This window comes from Xyrauchen texanus, chromosome 47 (genome assembly GCF_025860055.1).
Source record: "Xyrauchen texanus isolate HMW12.3.18 chromosome 47, RBS_HiC_50CHRs, whole genome shotgun sequence".
NCBI lineage: Eukaryota > Metazoa > Chordata > Actinopteri > Cypriniformes > Catostomidae > Xyrauchen > Xyrauchen texanus.
In genome coordinates this window covers 3,870,584-3,896,968 of record NC_068322.1, presented here as the reverse complement: position 1 = coordinate 3,896,968, position 26,385 = coordinate 3,870,584, and the positions used below count along the sequence as shown (strand labels likewise).

General features: G+C 40.3%; 1 protein-coding gene and 1 pseudogene across 1 annotated transcript; one reads left to right on the top strand and one right to left on the bottom strand.

The window, feature by feature from the left end:
- Positions 1–6,737: 6,737 nt before the first annotated feature.
- On the top strand, positions 6,738–11,420 carry LOC127638753 (leiomodin-2-like). Its single transcript, XM_052120468.1, has 3 exons — positions 6,738–7,163; positions 7,596–9,008; positions 10,175–11,420. The coding sequence occupies exons 1-3, from the start codon at positions 6,885–6,887 to the stop codon at positions 10,199–10,201; spliced, it is 1,719 nt and encodes a 572-aa protein (XP_051976428.1). The 5' UTR covers positions 6,738–6,884; the 3' UTR covers positions 10,202–11,420.
- A 137-nt stretch (positions 11,421–11,557) lies between these two features.
- The window catches only part of LOC127638757 (actin nucleation-promoting factor WASL-like), a 36,337-nt pseudogene continuing 21,509 nt past the window's right edge, over positions 11,558–26,385 (bottom strand).

Sequence of the window (26,385 nt, the reverse complement as noted above, 5' to 3'; positions counted from 1 at the left end):
GGCAATGTTCTTTCACATTGAGATACTAAAGACTTATGCATGACACAAGAAAGCTTTACTTATCTGAGCCAAGACCACTGAGTAAGGTTAACTTCTTCCACCCTGAGTTACCAGCCAAGCTAGCAATGCTAGCAATGTTAGTTCTACAGGTCACATGTCTTAATTTTAAAAAGAAAAAACTTATCAGCATTTAGATCTAGAGAGGCATTTGCATCTCTACCTCTCCAATACCCAGGACATGAAGCTTCTTACTGGCCCTCAGTCAATGATGTTCTATGAGTCACATGTTTTTTTTGTTCTGAAGACAAGGTTAATCGCCCCAATACTTGTGTCATAGCTGGGACTCAACCCCCCCACTGGTTTCAGTATAGATGTCCTCAACACTTCAATAGCTATTTTTATTTTCATGGGAATCTTTAGTTCAGTAGCTCAGAATTATTCTGAGGAAACACACCTATTGAAGAGAGTTCTCTAACGAAATAAAATCAAACTTTGAGGTCCTAAAACCAGTTCTCATAAGGTCTGAGTGGGGTTTAGACACTTTAAATAACGCAAGCTCATGCTGGAAGAATCCTTGTCACGGAGTCACTGAAAAAGAAAAAGGTGAGGCTCAAGAAAAAGAGAAAAATAGCACTTTTTAATTAGGTGGTACTTTGGGAAAGGATGCCAACCAAAAGATATGAACCTAAGATTTTGGTGCCTCTTTTCATGCCAGTATCTCCCACAGATGGTGTGAATGACTTATGCAGCACAAACATTATTCAGTAAGGTGAAGGATTGACTTTGATGTGATATCTACTCAGAAACTTGTATTTATTTATAATTATAAAAAAAATCACGTTATAAAGTATTCACAGCCTTTGCTCAATACTTTGTTGAAGCACCTTTGTCACCAATTACAGCCTCAAGTCTTTTTGAGTATGATGCTACAAGCATAGCAAACCTATGGACTTTCTGGTGCCCTCCTAGGGTAAGATGGTGCCCCCCTAGGGAGTTGGTGCCCTACGCAGACTGCATAGTATGCGTGCTGGGAGAGGCAGTACTGCTGTATATATACATACTAGTTATCTGTTCATATAAATAAATCATAATATTTAAATTAAGTACTTATATCAATAAATATATTTATATCAATATGATTGTGGGCAGTGATTTTACATTTTCTAACCCGACATGTAGGCTACAGAAAATTAAAAAAGAAACTGTGTGTGTTTATATACCTATACATGTGAGGGAACTCAAACCCACTTGCACGGTCATGTCAAAGTGACCTGCATTCTCAAAGCATCTCAAGTAAGTGGGTCAGGACTAAATATATACTTGAGGACCTGCAAAAACAAACTCAGTTTGTTGGAGCAGGACACGGTGTCTGATACGTTATCAAAACTTCTGGCACCAACAATCATGCCACGGTCCAAATCACTGAGATTACATTTTCCCCATTCTGATAGTTGATGTGAACATTAACTGAAGCTCCTGACCTGTATCTGAATGATTTTATTCACTGTACTGGTGCCACAGGATTGGCTGATTAGATAACCGTATAGATGATTGTTGGTGCCAGATGTGCTGGTTTGAGTATTTCTGTAACTGCTCTAGAATTTACTCAGAATGGTGCCAAAAACAAAAAACATCCAGTGAGTGGCAGTTCTGCAGATGGAAATGCCTTGATGAGAGAGGCCAACAGAGAATTCTTAAAATTGTACTTCACCATTTTAATGATTGTACATTAGAGGAATACAATAAAACAATTTAAAAGTCTCAAAAATAGGCATTTTTTTTTTTTTTTTTTATAAAATGTCTTAATTTTATTTAGATTTTGGGGTAAAATATGGCAGAGTTTGGAATGACAACCATACTACTCTATGACGGTTTCTATGACGGTATGACAGTTTCGATTTGAAGGATGCGTCCTCTGGAGGTCACATCTGTAGGACACATATGTCAGAGGCTCGTTTAATTTTTTTTTTAAACTATTGGAATACAAAAAAGGTTAATAAATGTAAGTGCATTTACATAAGTCATTGACATAGATAAAATAAATAATAAAAAAATCTTAAAGCCATATTGTGGGGCTTTTCCACTGCACGGTACAACTCGACTCACTTTTTGGGGGTTTTCCACAGTGGATAGTACCTGGTACCTGATTTTTACCTGACTTTTTTTAGTACCACCTCGGTCGAGGTTCCAAACCAGCTGAGCCGATACTAACTGTGACGTCAAAACCCTGCAGATCACTGATTGGTCAGGTAGAATAGTCACTATCAGCATCACTGGATTTCCGACACACGACATCAACCCGCTAGTTTTAAAGTTACCAACAGCAATAACAGTATCATTAGTGGAGCGGCTAAGTGCTTATGTTTGGCAGAATCGTTCAGTTTATGATACAAGCGTGAAAATTGGCATGAGCAGTCTCCATGGGTCACTTGACAAGAAAATTGTCCGAGCCACTTGAAATTTCAAGATGGCGGCCATTTTTTAAGATGGCCGACACCTTAGTGGAGCTGTTAAGTGATATAGTGGTTTATTTGGTGATACAAGCATGACAATTGGCATGAGCAGTCTCTGATGGGCACATTCATTGACACTTTCATTAAGTTTCATCGTCATTGCTTCTCGTAAGGGGGACATTGCACTCTCATCTTCACATATAAAGCACAAAGCTTTCGAGGGCTGGGATCCTCTTGGCCTCTTGACATGGATATCTTTGGTATCTTCAGTGTCTTTAGCAGCAGTAGATGCTCTCTTTTGGGCCCTTTCCAGCTTTGTGTTATTGAACATAAGTTTACAGCTTGAATGATATTTTGCTCTGTTTCTTGTCAATGTGTTTTCTATACCATCACCTTCATCTAGTCGGGTTGGACTAAGTAAGATAGGCAGAGCATTGATCTTATGAAATAATGGAACATTTCTTGCAATGGTATCATAACCAGTACGATCGTGCTCTCTGTTGAATAAACTCGGATGAATGAGTTTTTCCTTGGTGTCCTGCTGACAAATGAAACATCTGTCCCAGTTAGTTCTCAACTGTTATGATGTCTTCTGCCATGTCTGCAGCAAATGTATAGGCAGAGGCCAAGGGTTTATCCTTTTACCACCTTTTACCAAGCACTTTGATGTATGGGATACAACAAGTTCATGCCTTAACCCTACACTTAGTCCGATCGTTCATCCAATGCCATTTATATCCCGTGCGATCTGTACACCATCCGGTTAACTAAAACCCCATTAACCTTGGCTCGGCTCTCCCGCGCTGGCACAACCTGTCAATTCAGGTGCGGCTATCTAACAGTTTTGGGGTAGATTAGACAGCATTTGGGATACTAACTTTACAATTAGCTGACATTGAACCCCACTCTGAGTTTAACAGCAGTGATATATCACCAGTGTGCCTTGGTAGTGCAGATATTCACTCTTGTCTATTCTATCTATAATCAACAAATCAACACAACTGTATTTTGATGCGTTAAAAGTTTTTCTTTAGAATAATCTAAAACATATAAAATAAAATGACACCAAATCGTCCTTAATGAAAAAAAAACAATACATTTCTATCGGAAAATTTATCTTTTGAGGATCCAGGTGTCGGCCATCTTGAAAAATGTCCACCATCTTGAAATTTCAAGTGGCTCGGACAGTTTTCTTGTCAAGTGACCCATGGAGACTGCTCGTGCCAATTTTCAGGCTTGTATCATAAACTGAACAATTATATCACTTAGCCGCTCCACTACATTGGTTCACGTGACTTTCGAATTGTGAAAAAATAAATGGCTATGCGCAAAACCATGCCGTGGTCAATAAACAAGGTGCAGACGGTCCTCTCGTTAGCGATGAGCGAAACAATAAAGTCTTTCAGGAAGTGTATCAGCTGTTGGCCGCACACGGCTACCACCGGACCTACCAACAGTGTAGGGAAAAGTAAAAACAAACAAAAAAAAAAAAAAACAACTTCCATCAAGAACCATCAAGGAAAAGTGGAAGTGGTTCAACCAAATGGATGCCATCTAAACCACGAGCATTAGGAGGGAGAGTGCCCTGGGTGCAGCCATGATGGAGGATGGTACATTTTGTTACGTTAACTCTATACTCTGCTTGAAAGCTTCACTTTATTTAGTTGACCAGCTACTGGAAGCTTGCTTCTAAAACAACCAGGTCAATTTAACTGTTACATTTGTGTAAAATCACCATGAAACAACGGCTTTATGCAGCACAATGAGCTAGTAGCTAACAGCTAGCGGTTGTGTTATTGTTTTGGTCAGTTTGTGTCGCGTTTAAGATGATGTCGCGTTTAAGATGATGTCTCGTCAGTAGGGGCAGCGCAACTATGACGATCAGCCTATAATCCCACCCACGCTGATGAGGCACTGAACTGCAGTGGAAACGCAAGCTCAGAAAAGTAAAGCAAGTAGAGTCAAGGCGAAGAGAGTCGAACCGTAATGTGCAGTGGAAAAGTGCCATTGGCTCCTAAAGTATTTTTCCCATTCATTTTTATTTCATAGGTATTTCAGAAGAGTTCTAAGCAATTAACCAAACCATCCAGCTCCTGGGTAAGTAACAGCATTAAAACATTTTATTTAAAGAAAAGATTTGTAGGTTTTGAGTGCCCACGTAGGATTCACCTCATTCATCCACTGAATTCCCATGAAAAAAGGTCACATTCGAAGGCTGCATTCAGTGTCCTACTCGCTTTTCTGAAATGACAGCCTCGATGATGTATGCGGCCGACAATTGCAACCTCCGGAGGACGCAGCCTTTGAAATGAGACACAGCTATTGATTAACCCACTGGAGTCTTATGGATTACATTTATGCTGCCTTGTGTGCTTTTTGGAGCTTCAATATTAGTTTGGCACCCATTCACTTGCATTGTATGTACCAAAAGTGCTGAGAAATTCTTCTAAAAATCTTAATGTGTGTTCTGCAGAAGACATAAGTCAAACACATCTAGGGTGAGTAAATGATGAGAGAATTTTCACTTTTGGGTGAAATATTCCTTTAAAACAATGATAAAAAAAGAAATACTCTCACACTTATCACATAGCTTCTGAAGAAAATCTTAAATGTAGGAAACAAGGCCTCCTTTTCTATATTCTAAAAATGATTTTCATGGACGGACTTTGACCTAGAAATGTTCTTGACTGTTTTAGTGAGATTAACCCTAATAGTCTACAGTATGCAAAGATATGTGCTGCATATAAACCTCTTAAACTTGAAACAGTTTGACAATGCAGTTTTTACAGAAAAGTCACTTGCTGACATTTAATATTTATCACATGCCAAAACATTTATGGTAATATTTTCTTATAATTGGTAGTTATTATAAAATGACATGCCATTTCTTTAACCATAGCAAAATGGCATACATTTCAAACATTGAGAAACATCATCAATCTTGGCCCCGGTCCAACAGCACTTATGGATCTTACGGAAGCTGATGTTGCTAGAGACCCTTGTTATCAAAGCAACAACATTCTTGCTCTGTCAATGCCAGTCGGCGGCTCCAGTGATACAGTTCACATTGTGTTCCTGTCATAAACTGATCAAGCCTCACTCCATTCAGGCTGAGTGATTGTTTGGATCCAATGGGACAACAAACAGCTTATCTAACATTTGGCACTCTGACCAAAACTGAGCGTTACACACACTTGCATGATCTGAGAGACTATAGCATTCAAAATCCATAAATATCTTCCCAATATTAAAGGTTAGTCTCCATTCGGATTCACAACTTTCCATGCAGGATTTGATTGTATGACGTCCACATTGATAAATGCAGTAATAAAGAAACATTTTATTCTGATGACATCAAATGCAAAATGAGAACAGTAAAAGACAAGGGGAGAAGAGGACTTTTCAAATCCACACAATGTTTCATGCCAGGCCAATATCAGCTCCTGAGATAATCTCCCCCTCACTATTAGCTCTGTGACCTGTTTCATGAGCTCTATGTGGTATTTTTGGCACATAGGAAAAACTAAAAGCACCAAAGGGCATGCTGGGTAGTCAAAATCTATACCTACCAGATATGGGGAGTATAGGGGAGACCAGGGATCATTGTCACACTTTCGCTCCAATTAATTAATTCTCATGTTAGGAGAATTTTAATTTGAGAGTCAATTTCCTTGAGTTCTTAACAACAAAGCAATATTAAACATCTTTACTGTTTTTGCCCAGAATAAACACACGCCAACATATTTTTTATGTGACAACATGCCCCAATAGCGGCACAGGGTGTCACAATGAGAACCTGCCATTAAATAGCTTATTATAGGCAAAATTCCAACTGTAAAACAATGAAAAATCTAAATATGTAAATACCAACATACTAAAATATCGTACCACTTTTAATTATTGATTTATATAAAGTTACAACATTTGAAGCATATTTAGATCCTATATTTAGTATTTTGAGATCATATATAAAAGTTAACCCCAAAAGAGAAACTGACAAAATATACAGTACATTTTCTAGAAATAAAATGTCAAACTCTTCGCTGGCATGATACCCTCTCTATTCTAAGTGCATCACTGTATCTCTCCAAGCCATCTCCTCAGAATCTATCTGTGCTTATTTTGGACATGAACAATGCAGTCAGGATTTGTTGACTAGCCTTGCTGTGGCCATGTTGTGAGCTCACATTCTTTTTGCAGCTCTGTCTGACTGACTCCTACCTCCCAAAAAAGCAATGGCATCATAGGCTGGGGCTTTATCCCCCATCTCTTTGATCCCGCTCTTAAGACACCCCCCCCCCCAGCTGTCCACCACAGTAGATGAGCACTCACTCTCGGTTACACCACTCCTAAGATCACAGAATCCTCTTTGATGCACCAAAAGACGACAAAAACAGAATTTTCACACACCGAGTAGACTACCAGGAGGCCATGAGCACATTTGGCTACCGTCGGGAACTGAGTAAGTACGAGGATTTGGATGAAGATGAGCTGTTGGCCTCGCTGACCGCCGAGGAGCTCCAGGAGCTAGAGAAGGAGCTGTCGGATATTGATCCTGACGACAATGTTCCCATTGGACTGCGACAGAGAGATCAGACAGCTAAAACTCCCACTGGAACATTCAGCCGGGAGGCTCTGATGAAATACTGGGAAAATGAGACCCGGAAACTGCTGGAGGAGGAAAGGATGGGATCCACAAGTCCTAGACAGGTAAGTGATCTACTAACTTCAGTTCAAACTATGACTTGAGATGCTGTATTCGACTTACCCGTTTGGCCAACAATCACTAAAATAGCAGAGTGATGTACTATAACTTTATAATCGTGGCAAAGGAATTATTTGAAAAGAAGAGGGACACATTCAGCTATAGGTCTTTGACAGGTAATGATTGTCTCCTCAAAGGTTGTGGGGCAGAAATAGAAAACGTGGGGGTGGGGGATATGGAAAATTGCTAAATCTCTGTTCAATATAAACAAAGGAAAGGGTGTCTGAAAAGCTATTTCTCTTTGCTAGAATGTCAAATTATCATAAGTACACAAAAATGTAACACAAATGTAGTATATATACAGTACAGGTCATAGTAGCACAAGGAGCATTGGTGGCACTTTTTTTGTTATTCTAACAATCATATTTTGGTTCCAGAAAAATGAAGACTCCAGAGAAGAGGAGGAATGTGTGACTGAGAGTGAAACTGAAGAATCAGAGGAGGAACAAGTTGAGGTAGAAGAATCCGAGGAGGAAAAAGATGAGGTAGAAGAATCTGAGGAGGAAAAAGATGAGGCAGAAGAAAATGAGAAAGATGGACAGAAATATCAGGAAGTTGAAGACGAAGAGGAGGAAGAAGTGGAAAGTGAACTTGAGGAGTCAGCGACAGAAGATGATGAAGAGGAGAACAGCTCTAAAATGGTACCTCCACTGGATTGTATGACTCAACCTCAGCAGTGTTGGTCTTCAAATGGTCAGTCCAAACTGAGAATGGTAGAGCCTGTTAGACAAAACTCTCCAATGATGGGTGAACCAAAAGTCCAAGTTCAGGAGCCCAGTCGCTTGTCAGGAAACCCCACTGTGGTGGACGATGTTCTGGAGAAGATCCTCAACAATGACCCAGATACCACTGAGGTCAACCTCAACAACATAGATAACATCTCCCAAGAGACCCTTATCCGCTTTGCAGATGCCTTGCATTCCAACACTCATGTACGCTTCTTTAGCCTCGCCAACACTCATGCAGATGACCAGGTAGCTTGTGCCATAGCCAAGATACTGAAAGAAAACTGCTACATCACAAATCTTAATATGGAGTCCAACTTTATTACAGGAAAAGGTATACTGGCACTAGTGCAATCCCTGACAAAAAATAATACTCTTATTGAACTCAGATTTCACAACCAACGGCACATTTGTGGAGGTCAGGTAGAAATGGAGATCGTAAAGATACTGAGGGAGAATACCACACTGATAAAGTTGGGCTACCAGTTCGACCTTCCCGGTCCTCGTATAAGCATGACGACCATTCTCACGCGCAACCAGGACCTCCAAAGACAGAAGAGGATGCAACAACAGCAAGGAGGTGCACCGACATCCACAAACCCTCGAACCGCTGCCCTTCAGCAGAGTACGACCACCCCTTCTCCTTACGGTTCCCCTCGGAGTTCACCATGGTCATCCCCAAAGATGCCACGTATTGATATGGCAAAGAAGAATGCTCCTCCTGCTCATGTTCCTCCACCACCACCACCACCTCCTCCTCCGCCTCCACCTCCTGCACCCAAAGCCATTCAAGAGAAGACGGCTCCCACCAGGATGATTGCCGAGGTCATCAAACGGCAAGAGGAGACCTCCAAGAAACAGCAGGGTCCCACAAAGTCTAGGTCAAAAAAGGGTAAAAAAGGGGCAGCAAAGCAAACGGAGACTAAAAACATATTAAAGGAACTGAAGAACACCTTGAGACCCATCAATGACAGGGAGAACTCCAGACCCTCCACGCCACAATGCGGTGCTCATGATCAACTCATGGCTGCCATCAAGGGCAGCAGCATCAAAAATCTCAGGAGGGTGAGTATCAGAAAAACTTCCTACGTTTGCTTACAGAATCTAGTGAGCTGCCTTGCTTTATAAGGCAACATCCTGACTGAAAAGGAACCTCATAAGCTCTATATAGGCAACAACTAAAAAAAATAGCAATCCTTAAACAAATCACACAAGACACTCAACTCACAATTGATTTCAATATAGTCTACGTTAGCAGCAAGCTAACACCATGATATGCCAATAAGCATAAAAAACATCACTCAAACAACTATTGGGTAGATCAAATGGTACATTTTCAATTAGATTTAACAGTTTTTTCTCATTATTTTGAGTATTGAATGATTTTTTTAATCAACAATTCCCTCACATTATCTATACCATGTTGGATTGTCTTTTTCTCCTACCGATCTCATCACACATGCAATGCAATGCTTATAATTCTGTTAAAATACGGTACATTATCTTAAATTAGCATAATTATGCTGTACTGCCTACCCTTAGGAACACCTTAAAATGTAGCTCACTAGGTTTTGGAACAGAGCCAAACAGAGTAGACTGCTCTACAAATGGCCTTACTTTATTCCAACATGTTGAGGTAAAAAAAAAAAGTGAAAGTATAACCTTGTTAATTTCAGTAGAAATAAAAATAACCTGGTCTTGACATTTACTCCTACTGCATAAGGTTTATACACAAAAAATAACTTACTGTCTTGAAGCTCAGTTAATTCCTGTGATCTCAGAGCATATCTCTTATTGTTGCCACACCTGCTTATAACATGTGACATGCAATGCAATCTGATCTATATTAGATGCATTCTTCCCAGATTGCCATCATTGTGACAGAAGAATAGGCAAGAATAGGCATTAGAGAGACAAATACTCCAGAATGAACAAAATGATACAGATAAAACTCAACTAAGGTTTCAGTTCATAGCTGTAGTGGAAAATTCATAGTTACCCTCAGACAAAATATCTTGACCCCATGAATTCCTCACACTTAATGCCACTATAAATAGAGGCCAGTTTGCTGCTGTCTCGATAAGGCAGATGCCTTCTAGTGTGGGAAGAATGTAGGAAAATCCGAGAGGACTTTAAAGAATAGTGTAGTGCCGTACATCACATGTATTATTTTTAAAGCCTATATACAAATCTAATATATTCAAAGAATGCTTTTGTATGTTTTTTCTCAGGTGGAAGTTCCGCAGTATCTTCGGTAACCAACCAGACATTTAGACTTCGGAATAAGATCGAACAAGTATCCAGGATTAAAGAGCCATCTACTTTAAAATAACTGTACATCAAATTGTGTATCTATTCACCATGCATTGAATATTTTTGTGGGTGTGCAGTCAATGATTGGATAATTGCAAAATGACAATTATCCAACAATTTTTCTTATTATTATTCTTATAAATTAAAATTAAAGTGGCATAAAGAGATGTGTCATATAAAAGTAGGGTTTTCTGTATTGAGAATGTCCAGGATATTTGCACAGTATTCATCTACTTATTATATTAATTAATAGTACTAGTTTCTATTGTAGTGTTTTTTTTTAAAGCATTTGCATTGTTTTTAAAGCAAAATGGCTATTCTTTAGATCTTGTATTTCTACCGTGACTTTTAATGATTTTTAACACAAGTTCTTGAATGTATAAATGTAAATATTCAGCTTGATTCAAAAAATGAAATGTCAATGTGTGCAGACATAAAAAAAATATAATTGATGAGTGAAAACCTATTCAACCAATTATCATTATCAAAAGAGTTGCAAAAGAATTATTTCATCAATTCTTTCTGCCTTATGGTATGTGTCTTACTTAACAGAACTTACCAAAACGGTTTGTGGTTAAGGAAGTGGTCAGCAGATTAGACTCCCATGACCAAAAGATGGGCCCAAATGAAATTGGAGAGTATTAGTTGTGTGAATATCAGTCTCTTAATCCGGATACAGCATGTTTTGTATGTTTTGGAAAAGTTCCCTGGGCTTAAATCCACTCTGCAGCTGTTCACTGTGAACACAGAAATGTTTTTAGCAGTAGTAGCAACAACAGTACCCTAATGTACCTGATGTTCCCACATAACCCGGTTGCAAAAATGATATTCAAGATTTTAAGGGACATAATCGACTTTTAATATTAATCACCGGTGTATCACAACCTGTAATGGACATTTGCAGTGTGCTAACACCATAATAAGGAGAATGTCAACATTACGCATTGCACATGCATAAAAATAATTTGCACATCATTTAAGATAAATCTTAAAAGGCAACAAATAATACAGCCAACAATATAAAGACTCAGTAAATATTAACATTTATTTGAGTGTACAATTTTAATAATTATTTTTCCAATCTAATTTCAAAGGGTTCAAGTCTTTGTTGCATCTCAATGCAAAGCAACCCCAGCATGAAAACAAGAAAAAAAAAAAAAACAACCTGTAAAAGATCATACGTATATACGACCGAATATTCAACAGCTATATGATGCAAACAGCGCAACTATGTTCAGTTATTTTGCAGATACGACCCACAGCAGGCCATCGTGTCATGACCCTCGACAGGGCTCTTTGATTTAGTACAGCATCACAGTGGATTATTAGTACAGTTTGAAAGTGTATGAACAGTCTGCTTCAGGTAGGTTCGACTTTAAAAAAAAAAAAAAATAATGGCACACATTGTTTCTACATAAAATGTCCATTTAATCCAAACATGAATCGGATCTGTTCTCTGCCCAACAGCAAGTTGCCTATAAAGTTGTGCCTGTAATATGCTAATATAAAGACAGCGTCATTTCTAATAACTGTAGTGTTTGTTAATAGGAGTCCTGAAATAGTAGCTAGCACACAGTATGTAAACATAACCGCCGTATGCGTCATATTCACATGAGCTCTTTCTGATTCGTGCAAAAATATAAACTGACTCAAAATCTGAGCAAATTTACAAATTAGCAATGGGGCTAAATATGCTTTTCTTTATTAAGAAAATAATCGTGCTAAACTAGGATCTGAATAAGAAAAGCTAAAGTACATAAGAGAATAGTATGAAAATAGTGTTCTTGCTTTTAGTCACAACATTAAAGACTAGCTTATCTTGTTCTTTAGAGTAGACCTCCCTTCTGGCTACAAAGAATAAAGCAAAAAGACCCAAAACCATTCAACTCTACAAATCAAGAAAACTTGATGTAAAATTGCACATTAATCCAGGAGAAGAAAATAAAACCTTTACAGAAGATATATGACAAACCTTTACGGATTAAATGAGGTATTGCACAGATAAATACAAAAAAAGCATAAAGGCAACAAACATTTACAGCCAACCGGTCATCCATTTACATTAGAATTTTATATGATTTCGAAAGACAAGAGGAATCTAGTGTCTTAATTCTTTTGGGCAGTGATGGTCATCAGTCATCCCACTCCTCGTCATCCTCAAAATCTTCTAAATCATCATCCTCATCTTCATCTGCAAAACGACATATTAAATATGATTTCAATGCATTTTGATTCCCAAACATGCCACAATCCATCAAATATCCTTTTATATTTGATTCAAGCTCAAAGTGATTGCAATTGTCATAAATCATGCTAAAGTGATGCTTAAGCGCAACAGTGGCCACACACCTGACGAGTGGATTGCTTTGCTCCTCTTCTGCATTACTTCCATCAACGCCCCCACAATGCCAGCTGAGGGGGTAGCAGTGGGTGTGGTCGAGTCTGCATTATCTGATACCTGAAAACATCACATGATTAGAATTTTCTCTAAGATGCACTGATGCGCAGTTCAGATGTTGCGCTGATCTTTCGGAGCGAAAGGCAGATCCAAAAGTATACTAAATATCTAGAGATTTCTCTTGACTTCCGATCAGACGGAATACATTTTTAGTGAGAGTTAGTGATCTCCGGTGACATGAGTGACTGCTGGTAATGGTATTGATACATGTGTCTAAAGTGCAACATGTTTAATATCTGCATGAGAGGCTTGAGAACTGGAGACATTGGAACAAACAGCGGGCCATTCAGACCAAACGTGTTCACGTGTTAAAGGAATATTCAGGGTTCAAAACAAGTTACGCTTAATCGACAGTATTTGTGGTATAATGTTGATTACCTCAAATATTTTCCAGCTTGTCCCTCGTTTTCTTTAAAAAAAGCAAAGATGTGTGGCACTTATAATGGAAGTGAATGAGGCAAATTTATGGAGGGTTAAAAGGCAGAATTGTGAAGCTTATAATTTTATAAAAGCACTTATACTGTATTAATTCGTCTGTTAAGACTCATAAATTATTTAAGATGTAAAGTTGTTTAAATTGTAATTTTTTACAGTCATTTTAGAGGTTTATGCTTGTTGACATTACCGTCATGGCAATGAAGTTGCAAAATTGGCTATAACTTTACACATTTTAGTAAGTGATTTTAATCATACAACAATTATGTTAACACATATGTTTGTTTTTTTGGCAATACTTCTGAAACAGTATTTTCATGTTTACAGACTGCTTCATTCACTTCCACCGTAATTGCCTCATAACCCAGATTTTTGCTTTTTTTAAAAAAAGTTAAATTTGTGTGGTATATTATGCCACAAATGTGGTTAAGCTAAACTTGTATCGAACCTGAAATATTGCTGTAAGGAATCTAGACACAGTATAACGAATGGGACAGAAAGCAGGTGTCTCAAGATGTGTTTTAAAGAGTTTAAGTTCTATTAACTTGACATTCTGTGCAAGACGTGGAACAAAGGTCAAAAACATCCATCTAGCACTTGTTTGCTGACGCACATTTATAAATCAGTCAATCAAGACCATGCCCAAACATTCAACTTCACATTGGCCTTCTTAGCAACATGAATTACACATAGAAATTGAGCAATGCACATGTCTGTGATTGGTTCATGCGGCAATAAACAACATTGTATAAAAATAGTTATTATACACAATGTGAATAAACCGAAAATGCCATAATTTAGACTTTTCTTAAAGGGATAGTTCACCCTAAAATGAAAATTCTCTTATGATTTACTCACCCTCCTGGCATCCCATATGTGTGACTATCTTTCTTCTGCAGAAAACAAATGAAGATTTTTAGGAGAATATTTCAGCTCTGTAGGTCCATACAATGCAAGTGAATGGGTGCCAATATTTTTATGCTCCAAAATACACATAAAGGGAGCATGATAGTAATCCATAAACAATACTCCAGTAGTTAAATCCATGTGTTCAGATACAATGTGATCTGTGTGTTTGAGAAGCAGATCAATATTCAAGTCAATTATCAAGAATTCTCTTCCCTGCCCATTATGCAGGAAGAACGTGAATCACCAAAAACAGGAGGAGAATGTGAAAGAAAAAGACTTAAATAATGTTTCTCAACCAAACCTATCATATCCCTTCAGAAGACATGGATTTAACAACTGGAGTCTTATGGATCACTTTTATGTAGCCCTTATGTGGATTTTGGAGCTTCAAAATTCTGGCACCCATTCACTTGCATTGTATGGACATACAGAGCTAAGATGTTCTTCTAAAAATCTTAGTTTGTGTTCAGCAGAAGAAAGAAAGTCAAACACATCTAGGATGACATGAGGGTGAGTAAATGAGAGAAATTACATTTTTTGGGTGAACTATCCTTTTAATTAGTTAATTGTAGCAGCTATACTTTTAATCTCAATTATTAATTTGATTAATCACACAGCCTATGATGGATAATGCACTGCATAGGGATGTTAATGGCTAATCGATAATTGACTGATTGTCGTTAATAATTTGATTAAGATCATTAATTAATTTCAGAACAAATGCGTTCAGTAATCATGATAGCAGATATAGATAAGAACGTCTGCACAGCCATTTGCCGATAGAGGGCACTTGTGCGCTGCATGTAATGTTTTGTCCGGGTCACAGAAGAACCACATTGTTATCAGTGTAGGAGCGTTTCTCTATAAATGAACATTATTTTTCTGCATACACCGTGATAGTGTGTTAAAGTGCAACATGACAACAAGCACTTTGATCTGCTGGTCTCCTTGTTTCATCCCAACCTACAGATACATCAACGATCGCATTTACCAATCAACTCACGTTTTTAAGCTGAAAGCCCCCTCGTATTTGGTCTAAGAGTGCGCCTCGTCCGCCACCACCAGACACTGGAGCCCTGTTGTTTTGGTCAACCTTCTTCAGCAGAGCCCCTTCTCGAATTTGATCCAGGAGTGCAGATTTACCCCCCAGTGACTCCCCTGAATCCACGTCTGGTAGGGGAGGAGGTGCAGGAGGTGGGGGTCCTGGGGGTGGAGGTGGTGGTGGTGCTCCACCCATTGAGGGTGGAGGAGGAGCTGGTGGAGAGAAGGCGGCAGGTTGGGGTGGTGGAGGGGGAGCTGGAACGGGCCCTCTGCTGGGAGGTGGTGGTGGTGCTCCCATCCCTGGTCGGGAGAGAGGAGGTGGAGGCGGGGCGGTGTTGGGAGCTCTTGATGGAGGAGGTGGGGCGGAGCTCCTCGGCCACGGGAAGGAGGTAGGGGAGGAGGCCCGGAGCTGTGGGGAGGTGGAGGAGGTGGTGGTCCTCCTCTTGAAGGTGGAGGTGGAGCTGGAGACAGAGAATGGAACATCATGTTAGGGGCCGCTCAGATCGAATGCATCGTTGCATTTAAAAAAGCTAGAAGAGGTGCAACGAATGTAATAGATTGCAGGTGTCCCGAACCGTGCTTTTGAAAGTTGACGTTCTTTAACCTGACACTGCATCAAAAGGCAAAAACAGAATCTGTTTTCATGTCATAACTCTGTTTTAAAGTTTCAAATGTCATCGTTTCCCAAAATATGTGGTTATGGAGAGTGTTTTCAAAACATTATCTTTTAAAGAAAATGCTGTTCCAGCGTGAATGAGAGGCATAAAGTCCATGCAATTTTAAACAAAAACTATATTGTATGAATGTGGCCTAAAATGCACGGCACTCCTGTGCGAAATAGTGAAAAAAATAAGACAAGGACGTTCTTAATTAAGGAATGTTCCGGGTTAAATACAAGTTAGCTCAATCGACAACATTTGTGACATAATATTGATTACAACAAAAAAATAATAATATTTGGACTCGTCCCTCATTTACAGTATTTAAAAAAAGAATCAAAATTCGTGATTATAGTAAAGCACTTACAATAAAAGTGAATGGGGCCAGTCCAAAATTTTTAAAATACATATAGTTTCACAAGTAAAGCCACAAGATTTAAACATTATACATGTAAATATCATTTTAGTGTGATAAAATCAATGACCAACCTTATCTATACATGGTTATATAAAAAATTACAACTTTGTTGCATTGCCAATGCAACGACAGTAAAACCTATTAGTGATTTTATCACACTAAAATAATGACATTTTATGACACAGAAATCATGTGAACATGTATAATGTTTAAGTCTTGTGACTATACCTTTGAAACAGTGGGAATTTGAATGTTTATGAACTGGCACCATTCACTTCCATTACACGTGCATTGTAAATGTGCTTCAGCTTTTTTAAATAAAATTTTATTTTCAAATCTTATTTTGTTAATGATCATTATAATACAAATGCTGCATTCGTGACAATGTTGACTACCACAAAAATTAATTCCAACTCCTCTCTCCTCTTATATATGTATATATATATAAAAAAAAAAATAAATAAAAAACAAACAAATCGATGTTACATTGAGGCACTTACAAGGAGTGAATGGGGGCAATTTTTGGACTATTTAAAAAAGGCAGAAATGTGAAGCTTATAATTTTATAAAAGCACTTACTACTTTTGTTAAAACTTATGTATTATTTGAACAGTATGTTTGTTTAAATTATCATTTTAGGGTTTACATCGTCATAGAAACGAAGTCGTAAAATTGGCTATTCATTTACACAGGAAAGGTTAGTAAGTGATTTTATCACACTAAAATCATGTTCACATCCATATTGTATGCCTTGTATCTATACTTTAGAAAAAGTTAGCATTTTAATGTAAAAAAATGTGTCCCATTCACTTCCAAGTGCCTCAATGTAACCCAGATTTTAAAGTTTTTTAAAGATATGGAGGGGCAAGTCAAAATACATTTTTATGGTCATCAATATTATGCCGCAAAAGCTGTTGATTGAGCTAAACTTGTATTGAAGCCAGACATTCTTTTAAGGGGTGTTATTAGACACAATGCTATTTTAGTTAGTATAATGCGGATTTCAGTTGTTTGCAGTTGCCGAGCAACTTCCACAATTTGTCATATTAATGTAGAATTCAACTGATGTGCGGTCAGTGCATATATCAGCTATTTTACAGTTCAACAGCTTCGAAAGTTACTAATTAATTAAGAACTTAAAGTTGTAACTACCCATTTTATGAATAGTGATTTCAGTTTTTAACTCGGGTGTTTAAAGTGAGACTTATTCCATCCATCCATCCATCCATCCATCTTCAACCGCTTATCCGAAGTCGGGTCACGGGGGCAGCTGCTCCAGCAGGGGGCCCCCAAACTTCCCTATCCCGAGCCACATTAACCAACTCTGACTGGGGGACCCCGAGGCGTTCCCAGGCCAGTGTGGAGATGTAATCTCTCCACCTAGTCCTGGGTCTTCCCGAGGCCTCCTCCCAGCTGGGCGTGCCTGAAACACCTCCCTAGGGAGGCGGCCAGGGGCATCCTTACCAGATGCCCAAACCACCTCAACTGACTCCTTTCAACGCAAAGGAGCAGCGGCTCTACTCCGAGCTCCTCACGGATGACTGAGCTCCTCACCCTATCTCTAAGGGAGAAGCCCGCCACCCTTCTGAGGAAGCCCATTTCGGCCGCTTGTACTCGCTGACCTAGTTCTTTCGGTCATGACCCAACCTTCATGACCATAGGTGAGGGTAGGAACAAAAATTGACCGGTAGATCGAGAGCTTTGCCTTTCGGCTCAGCTCTCTTTTCGTGACTAACGGTGCGATAGAGCGAGTGCAATACCGCCCCGCTGCCCCGATTCTCCGGCCAACCTCCGCTCCATTGTCCCCTCACTCGTGAACAAGACCCCCAGGTACTTGAACTCCTTCACTTGGGGCAAAACCTCATTCCCTACCTGGAGTACGCACTCCATCGGTTTCCTGCTGAGAACCATGGCCTCAGATTTAGAGGTGCTAATCCTCATCCCAGCTGCTTCACACTCGACTGCCAAGCTGATCCAGTGAGAGCTGAAGGTCACGGACCGATGATGACATGAAGACAACATCATCTGCAAAAAGCAGCGATGAGATCCCCAGCCCACCGAACCGCACACCTTCCCCACCCCGACTACGCCTCGATATCCTGTCCATGAATATCACAAACAGGATTGGTGACAAAGCACAGCCTTGGCGGAGACCAACCCCACATGTTATGAACTTCGACTTCGTGCGAGGACCCGGACACAGCTCTCGCTTTGGACGTACAGGGATTGGATCGCCCTAAGAAGGGATCCCCCCATCCCGTACTCCCGCAGCACCTCCCACAGTCTCTCCCGGGGGACCCAGACATATGCCTTCTCAAGATCCACAAAACACATGTAGACCGGATGGGCATACTCCCAGGCCCCCTCCAGGATCCTTGCGAGAGTAAAGATCTGGTCCGTCATTCCACGGCCAGGACGAAAACCGCATTGTTCCTCTTCAATCCGAGGTTCGACAATCGGCCGAACCCTCCGAACCCTCCTCTCCAGCACCTTGGCGTAAACTTTACCAGGGAGGCTGAGAAGTGTGATACCCCTGTAGTTGGCACACACTCTCTGATCCCCCTTTTTGAAGAGGGGAACCACCACCCCGTTCTGCCACTCCTTAGGCACTGTCCCAGATTTCCACACAATGTTGAAGAGGCGTGTCATCCATGACACCTCCTCCACATCCAAAGCTTTCAGCATTTCTGGTCGGATCTCATCAATCCCCGGGGCTTTGCCACTGTGGAGTTGTTTGACTACCTCAGTGACCTCCCCCAGGGAAATAGAATCTGATCCCCCATCATCCTCCGGCTCTGCCTCTACCATAGAGGGCGTGTTTGGATTTAGGAGTTCTTCAAAGTGTTCCTTCCACCGCCCAATAACCTCCTCGGTTGAGGTCAACAGCGTCCCATCTTTGCTGTATACAGCTTGAATGGTTCCCCGTTTCCCCCTCCTAAGGTGGCGGACGGTTTTCCAGAAGCACTTTGGTGCGGACCGAAAGTCCTTCTCCATGGCTTCTCCGAACTTTTCCCACACCCACTGCTTTGCCTCCCTCACGGCCGAGGCCGCAGCCCTTCGGGCCTGTCGGTACCTTGCAACTGCCTCCGGAGACCTCCGGGGCAACAAATCCCGGAAGGCCTCTTTCTTCAGTCGGACGGCTTCCCTGACCACCAGTGTCCACCACGCTGTTCGAGGGTTACCACCCCTTGCGGCACCTAAAACCTTGAGGCCGCAGCTTTCCACTGCGGCTTCGGCAATGGAAGCTTTGAACATTGCCCACTCCGGTTCAATGTCCCCAACCTCCGCAGGGATGCCTGAAAAGCAACGCCGGAGGTGTGAGTTGAAGATCTCGCGGACAGGGACCTCCTCCAAACGTTCCCAGTTCACCCGCACTACTCGCTTGGGCTTCCCAGGTCTGTCCAGAGTCTTTCCCCACCCCCTGACCCAACTCACCACCAGATGGTGATCGGTTGAAAGCTCTGCCCCTCTCTTTACCAGAGTGTCCAAAACATATGGCCTCAGATCCGACGACACGATTACAAAATCGATCATCGACCTTCGGCCTAGGGTGCTCTGGTACCACGTACACTTATGAGCATCCTTATGTTCGAACATGGTGTTTGTTATAGATAATCCATGACTAGCACAGAAGTCTAATAACAAACATCCACTTGAGTTCAGATCAGGGAGGCCGTTCCTCCCAATCACGCCTTTCCAGGTGTCCCTGTCATTTCCCACGTGTGCGTTGAAGTCACCCAGCATCACTATGGAGTCCCCTACTGGGGCCCTATTCAGGACTCCATTCAGGGTCTCCAAGAAGGCCGAATACTCTGAACTGCTGTTCGGTGCATATGCACAGACAACAGTCAGAGTTTTCCCCACAACCCGTGAGGCGTAGGGAGGCGACCCTCTCGTCCACCGGGGTAAACTCCAACGTAGTGGCGCTCAGCCGGGGACTCGTGAGTATCCCCACACCCGCCCGTCGCCTCACACCCTGGGAAACTCCAGAGAAGAATAGAGTCCATCCCCTATCCAGGAGTACGGATCCAGAGCCAAAACTGTGCGTCGATGTAAGCCCCACCAGATCCAACTGGTTACGCTCCACTTCCCTCACTAGTTCTGGCTCCTTCCCCCCCAGTGAGGGGACATTCCACGTCCCCAGAGCAAGCCTTTGCTGCCCGGGTCTGGTCCGTCGAGGCCCACGGCCTTCACTGCCGCCCATATGGCAGCGCACCCGACTCCTGCGGTTCCTCCAATGGGTGGTGGGCCCAAGGGATATAGAGGGGGGTTCCACGTCGCTTCTTCGGGCTGTGCCCGGCCGGGCTCCGTGACAAGCCCGGCCACCAGGCGCTTGCCGACGAGCCCTCCATCTGGGCCTGGCTCCAGACGGGGGCCCCGGGCTTCCTCCGGGCAGGGTAACTCCTCCTCTTTCCGTTTTATCCATGAGTCATTGTGAACCATTCTTAGTCTGGCCCCTCACCTGAGACCACTTTGCCTTGGGAGACCCTACCAGGAGCACATGGCTCCAGACAACACAACCCTCAGGATCATAAGGGCACACAAACCTCTCCACCACGATAAGGTGCTGGTTCCCGGAGAGGCTTATTCAATTTTTCATAAATGCATTAGTTTTAAATCCAGTTCTAAATAACAAAAAGCATACAAGATGAAGTCCTTTTCTTTAATAAAGTATTAAATTCACTGGATTATTCAGAAATGGGTTTTATCACCTGCTTATTTAATATATGAACCATTTTATAGAACCATAGTGCTATATACCAGTACTGTGATACAAAATGACTCGTATCATCATATCAATGTTGATCAAACTGCCCACTCTTACAATATATGAAACAACCGATTTCATTGTCCAATGAATGCTAATGCAGACAAATCACTTCAAAAGGCAAACCTGCCAATGTAAATACAAAAAAATGCCAGGTTATTAAATCTATAGCAGAACGTCAGAAGAAAGCAAAGTGGACTATTATTCAAGGAAGATGCAGTGTGCTAAATCTGGCTGCTGCTCACAGCTGAACTTATTACCCCAAAAGTGATGCTGCAAGCCAATGCTAATAAAAAAAAGCTGTCTTTGAAAAATAAGGGAGCCTTTGACATGGAGTGCTCTCAGTCGTGAGCAGAACTTTCACCAGAACAGAAACAAACGTTCTGACAAGAGATACATGTAGCGTATGAAGGATAATCATTAACCCATCAGATTCATGAATACAAAGAACCCCCTGTAAGATCACTGAAATGGCACCAGCTAGTCTGTTGAGTACAATGCGCTATTGACAGAGAGACACTCCAGCTATGGACAGAGAATCCTCGTGGTGCTTTCTAAAAACCCCCGCACATGTGACACCCCAAATCCTCGTGTTTTACCATGTGAGAAAAGACATGTGAAAAGTGACAAAAAGTGTGTGTCTTTCAGTTAAAACCTAGAAATGTTTATTTTTAAGGAAATATGTGTAATCCCTGCATGTTGTGCATTTCTGATGTTAGATCAAAACTAGTTGAAATTTGTTTAGTTGTGTAGTAAACTCTGAGGCCTTATATTTAATAGCCTAAGAGTGTATATCCACTTTTAAGTGTACTAAATACACGTTTCTTGGTATCAAATTAAACCTTACGACTTGTCCTAGCTGAATATAAATATAAGATTACCTTAGAATTGTATTCTGCTATGTTTACCATCTTTTGAGTTATTCAAACCAAAGTCCTGACCCCGAGTCATAAATGATGCAAATGAGCCTTGACGGGACAAAGGAACCATCTCACGCCCAAAATAAAGGAGACTTTTACGACCTCCAAAGGAATGTTCAGGGTGCTAACTCTCACTTAATTCTTACTGAGGAGAAATGAACCCTTTTAATCCCATATATTCTATATATATCCATGTGATAAATGTATTGACATGTATCTAATGTTCCATCTCATGATTTCCCTTTTTGTTGTTTGGTCTATGTTTCTTGCAAACTCTAATGGGTTAATGTTTCAGACTTTGTATACTATGGTTAACCGAAATCATATGTGTGGCACGTTTGGTCTCTATAACTTGGTATTTTGAAGATCGAAATGACTGTGTACATGATATGTCGATAACAACAACATATTAAGTATTACAAGAATATTTCCTAGTTTCTTCATCGGCTACCACCCCTCCAGGGTGCACACGCAATGAGCACCCTTAGAACAAAGAGCAATAAACCAAATTCCCGCCTGGAACTTCCACCCTTCTTATTGGTCGAGCCAATGAGAGGTGAGACACGTTTTCTAAGGTTATAAATTGCATCCACACTGGCCCTTCTCTCTCTTATATCTTCTCTTCTTGGCTGCTCCCAACTCCCAACTTACTTCATCTCTCCTCCCTTCCCCTTGGACTCCCCCCCGGCACCCCTCTCTCTTCTCTTCTGCTGAACATTGCAACTTCTCGGAACAACCCTTCAATTCCTCTTCAAGTGAGTTTCAACTCCACGCGCTGGAAACACCAAACCGAAATCCTCCATCTCACGGACGCCACGGGGACACGACATCCACGCAGCCTTTCTCAGCCACACTAAGGTCCATTGTGCAAGTATTTCATTGAAATTCGAATGCGTTACAGTGTGTAAACTTCCGTGCTGGCTCTAAAAGGGTTAACTGTTGTAATAAGTTGGCTCTCCTTAATAATCTCTTTATTTTCCTTATTGCTTCTACTCTGTTTATTTTATGTTTATTTTATGTTACATGTTAAGTGTCTGTTTGTCAAGTGTAGTGATATATCCTAGTTCCTTGTATTAAATCCAATTATATGCTTGATTGTCTGTGTTTGTTGGTCATAAAACAAAGCCTCTTTAATGTGCGATTTTAAGCTACGAGCTGATATTATCAAAGTAAGTTAACGTGCTTTTGATGAATAAGCTTATAACTAAGAATAAACCTTTAAGAGAACTGATCAGGAGTATTTAGCAAAGCAGTTCGCTGGACGAACTGACTGGTTGCGGTAGCCTACGGGTCAATTCCATTGAGGGTTTAATTAAATTAATATAGCCTGTCTGCATATAATGTATATTCCTAATTAATTATAATTCATTGTGTTTAATTATCTATATATATTTGAAGCAGACTCTTGGACTATATAAGCCCTTTTTGGGGCGTTTTTGTATGTATTGTTATCTGGGTCAAACCGTATGATTAATCATCGATTACGATCATTAATATTAGTCATACATTCCCCAAACCTGACCTGGATACTCTACATACACAACGGCACACAACGTATCAACGTATCTTAGAATGACATGCAAGTCTGCGAGGAATTAATCTGATTGGTTATTATTGGCACTGCAGTCCCATGCAAAGGGAAAATGTAACCTACCACACCACCTCGAAGTTCCTGAAGAACAGATTTTTCAATCATTACTCTTCAATAGAACAAATTATAAACATTTTAGCTTTGCTAAAACTGTAGGATTAGCGGTCATGTTTTTTTATCTGTCACTAAAACAACTCAATCCAAACTCTAAGACTCACCTTGTCGCCGAAATTCATTTTTAACAGCCTCTACTCCTCCTTTCTTCTCGATAAAGTCATAGATGACCTTGGATGTCTCTTTGTCTTTAAGCTGATCCTCAGAAATGCCACAGATGTCGAAGAGGTTCTTCAGCTCTGGGTCAAGATTATTTAACTGAGAAAAGACAAGGGGTTGGCCATCAACATATTGTAAAAAAAAAAAAAAAAAAAAAAAAATTAAAAAGCATCAACTCCTGGTGCTGTAGCATTCCTCATGTTTAAATTGCTTTGGATAAGCATCAGCTAAATGCATATGTAACCGTTTTGTGTCAAGACATCTTTCAACATCCAAAAGTGCCAAAATCATGTTATCCAGCAAAATATTTTCAACCTCTTTCACACAAACCTTCTTTTAGCAACTGATGTCTTTGAGATCACAGTTCATAGATATAGATATATAGATATATAGATATATATACACATACACACAGATTAAACAAGATTATAGGATGAATATATTACAGGTTACTCTTTCTAGTAGGGTGCGAGTAATCGAGTATTTGGAAGTGACATCAATGATCGATTATGAAAATGCTTAACGTGACTTTTCACCGAATTAGAAATTCAGTGATAACATGACAACTATACACTGCATATCAAAGAGGGGCCTTATTTTAAATTTTCAGATTATGTTGTAATTTTCTTGATTATCAACAGACGTCTCATAGCAACCAAACGATGCTGCAATGCTAAAATTTGTTCAACAGGTTTACGATAATCAAAAGAGAGTTTAAATCGACAGTTTTTTGAACATCTGTTGAACATACATTTGCTGAACAGGTTTTATTGTCACATAATGTAGAAACTTTGACACAATGTATATTATTTAATAAAAGTGAAGGTTTATCATTGACTGTAAATCTCCCATGGTTCCGACATGTTTGTGTGACACACCTGCATCTCAGCGAAATCAGAGCTGAAGATTTCTGCACGAGTTAGAAGTCCAACATAAAAAGGCATTCTATTTTCCCAGTATAAAGTTTAAAATTCCAAGTGAAATGGGAGGAAGCATGAATCATCACAGCAACAAACTTCAACAAAGCACAGCATGACATTCTGTCCGGGACAGAGATGGCGCTCTACACTCTGGAGAAGCATGCGCACACAAGGCAAAATCTTTCTTTCAAACATCTAGATGGAGCACAGCTGGATGTAACAGAACACCGGGTCTTCAAAACCATTTTCAACATAACACTGCATTTTAAAAATGCTATGATAATGGCGTCACGGCTACCCCAGTTTGCTGATACATGGATCAGAAAAAGTGGTGCGCACATACTAAGCTTATTACGGTAACCTGAAGGAAGAACAGAGACGCACGTTTTGAGCATTGTTTCATTGACCAGCGAGTCTTCATATATATTCTTCATATATATTCATAGATATTCTTCTAAAAACCTTCATTTGTGTTCTGAAGAAGAAATAAAGTAATAAACATCTGGGATGGCATGAGGGGGAGTTGCCTTTTTCTCTCTCTCCATTTCTCCCCAGTTTGGAATGCCCAATTCCAAATTAGTTGCTTAGGAAGCCTGACTGGAGTCACTAAGCACACCCTGGATTTGAACTTGCAACTCCAGGTGTGGTAGTCAGCATCTTTACTAGCTGAGCAACCTCACGCCTGCCATAAGGGTGAGTAAATTATAAGAGAATTAAAATTTTTGGGTGAACTATTCCTTTAAAAATCCTTCCACCAGAATCACTCTGTAACCCCAAATAAATCCACTTTATGTAATCCCTTAATCAGAATTGCCAAAAATATAAACTAATCTAATGCACACAAACCAGTCGGAGTAACTCAACAAGTGAAATATGATTCTTCATTTTTGGAACGATGATTGTTTTTGGATTATGAAGATACATCACACCCCCCCACCCAAAAAAAAACTCATTGTGTAAGAGATGACAGTTGCATTTATGAATAACGCCCTGCAGTGACCTCTGAAATAGGAAATATGAAATGACAAAAACACGTTAAAGCAATAAATGCAAAACACACAACGTTACAAATACTCACATCAAAGCCAGTGTTCGGATCCCAGCCGACATGCCCAACATGACTGAAAAAAAGGGATTTGATAAGAGATATGCTTTAACAAATATATATAAAACAAAATTCATTTTCCATTTCTGAGGTCTGTCTGACCTTTCATGCATATGTTTAAGCAAATAAAGATAAAATGGTCACTACCAATGACACCACTTTAACCCGATTCCAGGAATACAACCTCCAGATTATCAAAACTGCAGGCTCATTTTGAGCAATATATTACATGGGATTAAAAGGACGTGTCCATCAGATTGCATTTCCCACCACAACACAGTAAACAAACCTCCAGGAATGTACAGTAAGAGGAAATTAAAGATATTGTGGCATAATACAGTTCCACTCCATTTGTACTTTTCGAAATAATTCCTCCCTGCCTGTCAACTAAAACAGATAGTCACGCCTAAAACTCACTCCATTGGTTGAGCCAAGGTTGCGGTGTCGGGCATCTCATAAAAACAAAGCAATGTTGAGAAAACACCAATGAGCCATAGTGTTAGACTTTTTCGGTGGAAATCAACCTACAAATGGCTTCCTTAAAAGTTATGGATTGAAAAGTATTTTAACACAGAAGTAAAAGCAATTCCCGGCCAAACAAGCGTCACTATGAAACCATTTTTTTGAACACC

Coding starts and splice junctions, on each gene's coding strand:
- LOC127638753 (XM_052120468.1), top strand. CDS start 6,885: ATGAGCACATTTGGCTACCGTCGGGAACTGAGTAAGTACGAGGATTTG. Junction 7,164..7,595: donor GATCCACAAGTCCTAGACAG/GTAAGTGATCTA, acceptor TTTTGGTTCCAG/AAAAATGAAGACTCCAGAGA. Junction 9,009..10,174: donor GCATCAAAAATCTCAGGAGG/GTGAGTATCAGA, acceptor GTTTTTTCTCAG/GTGGAAGTTCCGCAGTATCT.